Consider the following 11,805-nt stretch of genomic DNA (forward strand, 5'->3'; position numbering starts at 1 on the left):
TATATATATAGTGTATATATATTGTTTAACGTATTTAAAATGTATATAGGTGGGTGTATATAGTGTATATTGAAAAAAAGTTTTTTTTATCGGGTTTGACTGATTTTTTAACCGGGTTTGACCGATTTAGGTGGGTTTGACCGGGTTGGATTAAGTGGGCAGAATTAGGATTGTTTTTAAAATTTTTTTCTGTGGATCCCAGACCGGCCCACTTAACCCCAACCCGGCCCACAACCCGATTAATTTTAACGGTCCAATTCTGGATTGGCCCGACCCGACCCACTTGGCAGCCTTACTTTAATGTCCTATGTCAGTTAAAATGGAATAATAGCACAACTTTAATGTCCTACGTCAATTAAAATGGAAAAATAGTGGATAAGAGGCTAACATATATTCACCAATCAACTTCGACAATGTGTATTTGCTCGTTGTTATATTTATGAAACAATATAATTAAGAAATTTAAATTGCACGTCCAAAAAAATTTCATCTTAAATAATTTTATAGCACGATTTGAAATCATAATTTTCATATAGCATGTCTAAACGGACCCTTAATTTTAGTAAAAGTTTAATACTTCATATATAAGAGACACCTACAACTTTATTAATGTGTAAATATAAAAAGCTTATGATAAATTAAATTAATATGAGAAAGTTTTGCATGATTCATATTTTCTATTTTATTGTTTGTCTTTCTCTAGAAAAATTATAACATAAAACACTTAGTTTCTAAAAAGGAAAACGAATCAAAATCCGTCTAAACTATAGCTAAAATTACTGTAACATACTCTAATTTTGTGGGGTTGCTATTACCCTCCTTGACTATTTACTGTAACATACTCTAACTTTGTGGGGGTGCTATCACCCTCCTTGACTATTTTACAGTGTAGTATTAAGTTTGAGGATATTATCAGCTTAGCTAACCGCTAAGCCACTGAAACTAAAATGAGTGTTTATACGTGCTATCAAAAAGATGAGTGGTTCTCATTAGTTTAAACTTATCTTCTCTTTGTACCCTAGATTTTGCTAAAAGATCTCTAACTTATTTTCACGATTATCTTCATGATTATTGATCAAATCACACAAAAGATTGGAGTAAGGTAATTTTTAACTTTATCTTTAAGATGATTTTTTAACTTATCTTTATTATTGTGTCCATGAAACTGATAATGCCCTCAATATTACACTATAAAATAGTTGGGAGAGGGGGAGGTGGAGTCATGGAATCCTCACAAAATTAGAGTGTTGTTACAACTTTTTCTTGACCATTTCGTTTGGTTTGAAAATGGTTATTCCGGGATAACTAATACCGGGATTAGTTATCTCGGGATTATCCGGGATAACTTATCCCATCATATATATGGGATAAGTTATCCCGAGACTAAGGGGAAAATGGTGGGATAAGTTATCCCGAATTGGATTAATCCCTCCAACCAAACAAAGAAAAATGTGTTCTTTTATTTTATCTGGGATAATTACTTATCCCGGTATAACCATTTTCAAACCAAACCACCCCGAGTGTTTTAAGCTATTTTTCCTTACTTAAATATGAATAATAATTATTCTTTTCTGTTACTTGTGTGCAATGAGTATAAAGGTAAACTACGTCATTGTTTGCTTTAATTCCAAATTTCCCGATGTCATTCCATACAAATAGGCTTCAAATATTTCTTCTGATTCAAAAAATTTATCATATATACAAATATATTATATATCTACATATTGTTCTAACAAAGTGTCTATAAAACTAATCTAATGTTCATGTTTAAATATAAATGTCAATCATTAATACAAATTTTCAACCTATTTTTAATTTTTTTCTATTTCATTATTTCACCCTTTGTCTTTTTAAAAGGCCTGACCAACTCCAAATGTCTATTAAATTTAATGAATGAGATGTGTAACCCTATAATATTGATACTAATTTATAGTCTAGTCATTTCTATAAAAAATTATTATAGTCATTTCTATACAAAATACAAAATTATTAAGTGTATTAATTTCAAATAATGTTATTTAACTTTTTCTATTGTATCAGTATTATGTAGAGTGCAAAGTAGTCCTAGCAAACTAATTTTACGCGGATGTATGCGTGGTTGCTTTCTTGGCCCCTTGCCTCAATTTCACCATGAAGCACTCATGTTTTTAAAGTCTGAACTTTTTGAAGAAATGCGTTTTGTTTTAATGGGTCTTACAGAACTTCCTACCCAGCGTTTTATTTTAATGAGTCTTACAGAACTTTCTACCCAGAATAAGGAGACAGATAAACGTAATTACGTAAACAGGAATTAGGTTTTAATATATGAGCACAAGATTAAAATTGAAAGCGTATTAAAAAGTGATGTTTTTTCTCAGCAATAAAAGAATCAAAACATTATTTTTGTATTTTTATCTTTCGAAATTGTTTCTTTGAGACATTTTTAGACACCAATAATTGATTTTCCAACTTGAGACATTCTTTAGATAATTCAAAATTGTAATTGACTTTGTTAGATTAGAGAGATTTGCCATTCTGATTTCATGCGTCAGGCTAGTATGTGCTTAATAATTTTATGGTTCAAGTTAATTTAGAGTTTAAGAAAAAAAAGTATTGTGGACTGCCGATTTAATTGCATTCGGTTTAATTGAATAATATACTTAATTTTGACTTGTTGATTATCATTTTTTTAGTTGTTTTAAACCATTAACTAATCCAACCAATAAAATATCGGTTGTTCATCATTATAACGGTTTTATCGGGTGAATTAGCTTGAATGATAAAAGTGAATATATGTTAATTCGACTCACAAATAGAATCTGCATTAAAAAAGGAAAATTACTAAAATTATTTATGGACTACTATATCTCCACAAATTAGGGGCGGCTCCATGCCTTAAGAAATTAAGCATCTGCCTTACGATTTCAAATTTGAGGAGCCTCGTTTTCTTAAAATTATTATACGATTTCTTTTTTAAAATATTTTGTACTATCAGTTTCAATTTATTTCTCTTTTTCTAAAGTGTAAATTCCATAAACCCCAACATTTTAGAAGTAATTACATCCCATCCTATTTTTTTTTAATTAGTTTAGTCTCTTTCCCGTTAATATACATTCTTTAAAAGGCATATACATAACAAGTAATGTATATTTTAATCTGTTATAGTCCTAGAAAATAGGGAGTAACAGATATTCAACATTCATTGATGTAAATGGCGCAACTAATTTAATACTTGGATTACTGCGTCCCATAAATAATGTTTCATGAATGGAATTTCAAATTTTAAAAATCACAAATACCTAAAAACAAAAATTTGAAGCAAAAGCATAAATCAAAAATCAAATTTCATCTCTGTTTTTTGTTGTTTACTGAACAAAGCAAATTATTTCTAATTATTGAGGATGAATATTGCTATTCTCTTAAGGTACTCGAGTAAATGGAGATCTCAAACAGAATATGTGGATTATAAAAGTGAAGGAATTGTTGTTGCTGAATCAGTAAATTATTTGAGGTTAGTTTCGTCGATTGCTGATGAACTAAACATTGACGAAACTCAAAAAAAATATTGATATACGTTATGTTGTTGATGGGAATGATTCATCTTTTGATATCCGTAACGATAATAACGTACGATTGTATGTCAAATTGAAAAAAACTCAACCGGCGTTCATGGTGTATCCGTTATGTATTTCAACAACAGAAAAATGTGAAGATGACATATTGTTCGATAGGAAAACAGGAGCTGTGATTTGCCTGGAAGGTGTTGAATCTGATGCTTTGGCTTTATCTGTTGCTGAGACACAAAATGAGTATGTTTTGTATGTATCAGAGGTTGAAGATAACTTGATATGTGATAGCAAGAGTATTATTGTAAAGATGAAACAGATGTATAAGAATAAAAATATGCTTGTTTCAGTGATGTTGAAATATAAGGTGACTAATGGATTCAATGTTAGAGCAAAATGATCAGACAAAAAAAGGTGAAATCGTATCTTCTTTATATTAAGCAGTATGATATATGAAATCTTGAATGTTTTATAGTATTTGTTTTTAATTAAAATGTTAGATATAATTGCATGAACATGTGTATTTTTTTTGTGCTAAAACTAAAATCGAAATACAAATTATCAGTGCGACCTTTGCAGTATCTGTTTGTTAGTATATTGAAGTTATGTATGTTTATGTAAGGTAATGAATTTCAATTTACAGAATTTTTTATTTTTATTTTCTGAAAAGCCATTGGATACATACAACAAAACTGGTTATCATTTTCTTCGTTATTAATATTTTTGAGGTGCTTGGTTAATATACATATAAGTTACTATGTTTATATTTTTAATTGTTTATATTATCAGTTTTGGTAAGGAAAATCAGTTATGTATATTAAAACATAGAGAAAATACATAATTACACCACTGATCTTATTCGAGATTTGCAAAAAGACGCTTAAACTTTAACTTCGACCTATTACCCCACGATTCTTTTTAATTTCGTTGCAAACACACCATTTTTTGCTGAATCTCAGTCACAACAAGGAGAGTGAAATACACGCGCTAATCAGGTGTTTCCACGTGTCAAATACGTTTAATTTCATATATTTTTATTTTTTTAATACAATTTTTCTTTTTATTTAATTTAACACCCCACCCCACCCCCTCTTCTCCCCACCCCCAATCTAGCACCTCCCCCGTCCATTTTTTTTGTTCAAATCAATTTAAAAATTAGTTTTATGATTGAATTGAGTTTTAAGGATAGTAAAATGATTGAATTTAGTTTTAAAGATAGTTAAATGAGCTTTAATGAAGTTTTAATGGAGCTTTAAAAAAAAAACTTCAATGAGCTTTAATGGTGACATTGTGTTAAAGAGCTTTAATGGTGTTGAAGAAGATATTAAATGATATAATTTAATTGCAAAATGGAGCTTTAATGATATGATTTAAAAAAAAAAGTTTCAATGGAGGAACTTTAATGGTGGCATTGTGTTGAAGAAGAAAGGGTGGGGCTATGGTGATGATGATGATGTTATTGTTGTGGGCGTAATTGATTGTTGTTGTTGTAATTGATGTTGTGTGCTGTAATTGATGTTGTTGAGTGATGGTGATGAAGAAGATGGGGAAGAAGACAATGGTGGATGGAGGTTGCGGGGGTAGGGTGAGATATGAAATAATTTTAAAAATAAATAAATATTTTATTTTAAAAAAAGAATATAAATTATATATTAAATTATTTTACACGTGGCAGCTTGTAATTGGTCAAAAAAGTCAAATTTTAGCCCTTTCATGCGCCGTGGCACGTGTGTACACGCAGAGGGTCAAAATGGCGTGTTTGCAATGAAATAAAGAAGAATCGTGGGGTAATAGATCGAAGTTAAAGTTTAGGTGTCTTTTTGCAAATTTCGGACAAGATCCGTGGTGTAATTATGTATTTCCTCTAAAACATATACATAAGTAGTTATGTATGTGTAAACATATACATAACTGGTAACATATCAGTAGATGTGTTATTTTATCCATAATCTGCATACTTCGTCTTTAACGTTTATTACGTTAATCATTAGATTGTATATAGCTTTCTTTGATGAAATATTATGCATGTCTATGCTGTATTATGATGAATTTGTAACAATTAAATCGTTAAAACTTATGAAATGATGCAAAATATAATCATTTGAATAGTGTTTTTTTATATTTCAGCTATGTACTCCTTTGTTACAATGAAAAATGTACGTGAAAGTTGGAAGCATCTAGTTACAAAAAAACAGATGTTTTTATGGTTCAAAAATTTAATTCAGAACATACATGCAATTTGAGGGATAAGGTACTGCAGAATATTTCGGCGACAACTTCTTTTGTATGTGAATTCACAGCTCCAAAACTAGTTAACTATAAGATAAGGCACACACCGGGGGACATCATTGAAGAAATAAAAGCTGTATATGGTGTGGATATAAATTATATGAAAGCATGGCATGCGAAGGAGTGTGCCATCTCTTTGCTGAGGGGCGGACTTGCGGATGGTTATAGACAGATGCCGAGATACATCTATATGTTAAAAAATATATATCCTAATTCGCACGTTGCAATGTACAAATCATGGGATAATCGATTCATGTATTTGTTTATAGCATTACATCTATGATAAAAGGTTTTGAGTATTGCAGGCCTGTTGTTGTTGATGATGGTGCACATTTAAGTGGACTATGTTAAGGCTCTTTTGTCTCAGCAAGTACTCGTGATGGTGCAGGTATGTGAAAAATCATAAATCCCTGATTTTTTTAAGCATTCATTGTATTTTATATTTAATTTTTTTAAGTTATTGAAAAAAATTCGTTAATTTTTTTTGTATTTAAAAAAAAATAGTAAAAATTGTATTTATTATCACGTACATAGTTATGTATATTCTAATAACTTATGTAACTATGTATATGTTAACATATACATTTATGTATATGGTAACACATATAAAAATTTTGTCTAGTAGACTTTAAAAAAATCTTGTTGTTCTTTTACTAATACAATTTTTACTTAATTTAGGATGCATTTTACCACTTGCGTATGGGGTTGTGGATACTGAGAATGATAATTCATGGACATGATTTTCAATCAGTTCAAAGCTGCATTTGGTGAATGTGAAAATATGTGTGTTGTATCTGATAGGAACGAAAGTATTATAAAAGTTGTCAGTGTCGTATATTCAAATATTCCACTCTTGCGTGTATATGGCATCTTTGAAAAAATGTTTGTAGTTACTTTCGTAAGAGTAAAGAAAGTATCAGTGATTTGTTTTATTCAATGGCTAAAGCTTATAGGAAAGATGATTTTGAATATTTCATGGCAAAGATTGAAAAAGCTGATCCGAGAGTGAAAAAATATTTACTAGAAGCTGGATATGAAAAGTGGAGTAGATGTCATTCACCGGTAAACAGAGGTCGGATGATGACCTCGAATATTGATGAGTGTATTAATGATTGTTTGGTAGAGGCCCGGAGATTGCCAATATATGGATTCTTAGAAGAAGTTCGAATATTAGTTGGTTCTTGGAACTGTAAGAACAGTGAAATAACTTCTTATAAAAGTACCACTCTGGGTTATCGATTTGAAGAAATGCTTACTCTCAACGGTGTGAAAGCTTTGAGAATGACGGTATGTATAAGCTTTACCTTTTTGAAATGTGCATTTATATGTAGTATTTGTTTGACTGAAAATAAGTGTATTCAAATTTATATTTCTAGAAAAAAATAATTGGTTGAAATTTTGTTATTTATTGTTCAGGTGAAGACTTCTTCAACATATATATATTCGGTTTATGAATCTGGGAGAAGATACATTATTGATTTAGAAAATGGCTTATGCAACTGTGCGAGGTTTCAAATAGATCAAATACCTTGTGCTCACGCTATATTTGTATTGAAGTCTAAACATGTAAAAGATTTTGGAGATTACTGTTTAGAATACTACAAGCCAAACACATTGGTCAAGACATATGAGGTTTCAATCGTTTCAATGCCAGACAAGAAAGATTGGGATGTTCCCAACAGTGTAGATGAGGAAGAAGTGTTGCCACCGTTATATAAAATACATTCAGGTAGACCTAAAAAGGGCAGGAAGAAGAAATCATGTGAAACACTTTATTCAAGCACAAACCGTTGTGGATGATGTGGCCATGATGAGCACAATACGTTCATGTAGTTTTTTTTTAAAGAAGAACTAGTTCATTGTTTTGATATACTCTTGAAGAGTACTAACTGATTTATTTTTGTGTTTTTTTTGAATAAATTATTGTTTATTTCTATTTTAATTGTAGTGTTAATTTATTTTTCTTATTTGTGATTTTTATGTATACGCTGGTGTATTTTCATAAGTGCTTTGAAATATTCTAGAGTAACACAGTTTTGTATATTATCAAACAATGGTAACCTGTATATCATAAAACGTACATAGCTCTAATGAAAAAATTGTGATGTGTAAGTTTAAGTTTTTAAAAAACTAAATTTTGAAAATCAACTGTTATGTGTTTTTTTGTATAATGTTGAATTAACTTATTATTTTGCTATACTTACGAAGAGAAATGAAATAATGTTGGAAACCAGTAGGTGGTACAGTTATGTATATTATATAACATACATAAATTGTATTTTATAGCCTTTAACTAAGGTATATGTTTTATGTATATTATATATTAATTAATGTATATCATTTAATATACATAGCTTTGTTATATAACGTATGAGTTGTAAATGTAAACATCTAGTTGTAAACAAAAAATTTTAAAAACAAATGTTATGAGTTTTACATAAAGCGTTGAATTAACTTTCTTCTTTAATATATATATTTTTCAATTAAATGTATACTTATGTATATTTTTCAGCACTTATGTATATTTTTCAGCATTTATTAGTTAGTTATATAATGTAATATGTATATTATAATATATACGCACATTAAAATTAGGAGGTTTTGTGTATATTAAAACATATACACACATTACAATTATGTATAATTTACAATATGCATTAGCAACTTTTATTATTTACAATGTATATGAAAACATATACACACATAACAACCACAAATATATGTAAATGTTGTCATATGCAACATTCATCAAAAACTGCATTCGTCATTGCTAAAAAGTACATATGTCAAACAAAAACTTCATCATATTCATTAAAAAAATATTATATTCTGCCTTACAAAACAACTAAAATAATTAAAACTTTGAAAATTCCTAACAAATTTCAGTAGAATACATTAAAAATCTTAACAATATTCTTCAGTAAGACTACTCAATGCAAACTATTTCATTTTCATCTGAAATTTGTATAATTCTTGACTTTGGTCTTGGAGGGTCATCATTTTCACTAACATAGCCTTTCTTTGATTTTTGAATACCATATTTTTGAAGTAGTGTGGCGTAACGCATTCTATGGTATTCTGCTTCAAAACCATCAAAAGGAACATTCATTTCTTCACTTAGGTATTCTGCATAACCAACAACAAAGATTCCATAATCCCTGTCATACATACAAAAAATAATAGAAGTTATTACATAATACTTACTAGCTATGAAAAATACAAATACATTAATACATGTACAATAATATTGCAAATAAAAAGAATATATAAGTATACTTACACACTATCGCATTCTTGTTGCATAATATGTTGAACATACTCAACGTCAAAGGGATGTTCATTCAGAATTAGTGTCATTTGAGTAATCTTATCCCTATATGTTTCAAGATTAGGCCAATCTGTACGAGATGTTTCATCATAAAATTTGCTTTCAGAAAGGTAAGTTGGCAGCATCTTAGCCAACTTTTGAATCTCAGTAATTGATTCTGTATTCCTTCGTCGGGACAGCGAATCGTAGACGCATATGCATCTATCCTTCAGGGCAGTAACAACTAACACTCAGTGAAAATTCTCATTGCAGTTAATATGGACATACACCTCATCAACTTGATGTCATGGTAAATCAAATGGCATGCAATATCCCTTGATTATATGTGTTATTTCCTCTTCAATTAGAGCAATGCGAACAAATTCAGCATAATCTTGTTGTGTAGTCAGGACTGTATCTGTATCGTCTTCATAGTATCTGGAGTATGTCTTGTCAATGTAGTTCGTGAAAAAATAGTTGGTTGTTGTTAACCTGTAATCTTGATCATTCCTTAATTTCAATTTCTTCCGTAAATGATAGAAAATGACATCAATATGCTACAAAACAGGAGAAAAAATGAAACGAATTGTGTCCTATCTAATAAAAATCACATACTTTTAAGAATAGTGATTGTAGGCATACATCTAGATAATCCATGCATGTACATAAAATATGATGAAACCCGAGTATGCAAGAAAGTCCATAACTACATACATTCAGTGATGTATATTATTAAATATACATACTGATTATCAATTATTAACACACATAGCCATTAGCAATCTAATACATATATTAAGGTAGACATATACATATGTTATTGTGTTATAATTGAGTTAACATATAGGTTATAATTTACATAGATGATGTCCATCTATTTTTAGTAGTGATGAGTTTGTTAACATATACACAAACTTTTTTTGTGTGGCTTGAGGATACTAGAACATACATAACACAAAAATCAACAGTGATCTATACTATAACGTATACGTAGGTATTGTCAAATGTCTAAACTGGTCATATAAAAAATGAACACATATACAGTGCAAAAACATAGTGTACACAAATTAGAAATTTAAGTATTAGTTTAAGAGAAACATTGTTTATTAAAACTTATTTAACACATACAAAATCTGCGAAGTAGGTTAACACATATATACCATGCATGTATGTATACAACATAACAGAACAAGTAAAAATGAATGATTATCAAATTAAAATGTTTAAATACCTCATCGTTCTAACACGTGTTCTTTTGAGACATCAAGTAAAACCAAGTTTTTATCCGTGCATGAGCAAACACAAAATTAATTTCATGAACTCCTAGCGAAGATGATTTTGCTTTGTAGTGATCATCATTATATTTTCTATAAAAAATTAAATTTGTTATTATATAAAAAAATGTATTACATTCATTGAGTAAAATAATTAATTTTAATATCGATAAAAACTTACTTTTTAACATGAAACTTCAATAATTCTTCCTCCATTCACTGTTTGAACTCTTCAATTACACTGCTTGGCATAGTGTCAGATATTAGGAAACCATCAAAAGCAAATTGCTGTTTTTGTTCTTCGATCTGATCCTCAATTGTTTTATAGCCAGAAGCATATTCAGTTGTGTATTGAGACTTGAAAACTTTGAATTTCGTCTTGATTCTCTTAGCAATTTTAGAAGGGATTTTCGCAGTTTGATGAACCGCGACAACAACATCAGAAAAATCAAGAGGAAGTTGACTATCAGAGATGTCGTGTTGGTTCATAACTGATTCTGATGGTGGAACTACTTCTATAAGAACGTCATCAACTGGTGCTGCAATAACTTTCAATATCACATCTAACTCGACTTAAGCCGATTCAAGAAGTGTACTCGATTAATCAACCTAAGATTAAATTTGAAGTATGTATTGTTAGATTTGATTTAGCGTGCACATAAAAGTAGTTCCATGTGTGAAAATTAAGGCATGTAGTTTGAAAAAAATAATTTCGTGAAGTTACGTGCATAGTAGATGTTCTAACATTATCATTATCAGGTTTCTGATTTTCCACAACTGCGACTAGACATTCTAAGATGGCAGGCCCAATATCAGCACTAACTCTTTCAACATCCTTGAAAACATAACACAAACATATACAAAAGTAGGCCATTATTTCGATTTTACTGTAAGCAAAAAAATAGTATATTTCTTACATATTTGACCTATGATTGAAAAAGAATGACTTTATTTATTTACCATATGATCACTATGGACATGCACAGTAGTAGATGTTTCAATATTGGTGTTGTCGGAATTATGATTTACCACGAATTCTACAAGAGCATCTAGGCTGGCAGTAGCATTGTTCTCACTGCATCCTTCGACATCCTAGCAATCATAATGTAAAACATATACATAACAAAGTTAGTTCAATGTTTTAATTGTAAACATTAAATTCTGATATCTTTAACCTGTGATTCTTGTTGTATGGGACTGCGATTCCAATCAAAATAGTGACCATCCATTGGATCATCAGTAGAGTATACAGCTGCTGATTTATCTGTCTCGTAAAAAATCTACGAATAAAAAATAATTATTGTTTTATATGTTAATTGCTTTCATAATTTGTGCTGTGCTGCATATGTATATTATAATAATATACATATAATATAATACGTATACATTG

The 11,805-nt window shown here is 29.6% G+C and overlaps 1 protein-coding gene and 1 long non-coding RNA gene across 2 annotated transcripts; both read left to right on the forward strand.

The window, feature by feature from the left end:
• Nucleotides 1-923: 923 nt before the first annotated feature.
• Nucleotides 924-4,019, forward strand: LOC124886504. The gene is made up of 2 exons (XR_007043802.1): nt 924-1,102; nt 3,404-4,019. It is a non-coding gene; the product is annotated as an uncharacterized LOC124886504 (long non-coding RNA).
• A 2,751-nt stretch (nt 4,020-6,770) lies between these two features.
• LOC107879549 lies at nt 6,771-7,634 on the forward strand. Its single transcript, XM_016726573.2, has 2 exons — nt 6,771-7,121; nt 7,251-7,634. Exons 1-2 carry the CDS (start codon nt 6,771-6,773, stop codon nt 7,632-7,634), a joined length of 735 nt encoding a protein of 244 aa, XP_016582059.2.
• Nucleotides 7,635-11,805: the final 4,171 nt, after the last annotated feature.

This window comes from Capsicum annuum, chromosome 8, assembly GCF_002878395.1.
Source record: "Capsicum annuum cultivar UCD-10X-F1 chromosome 8, UCD10Xv1.1, whole genome shotgun sequence".
NCBI classification, from domain to species: Eukaryota; Viridiplantae; Streptophyta; class Magnoliopsida; order Solanales; family Solanaceae; genus Capsicum; species Capsicum annuum.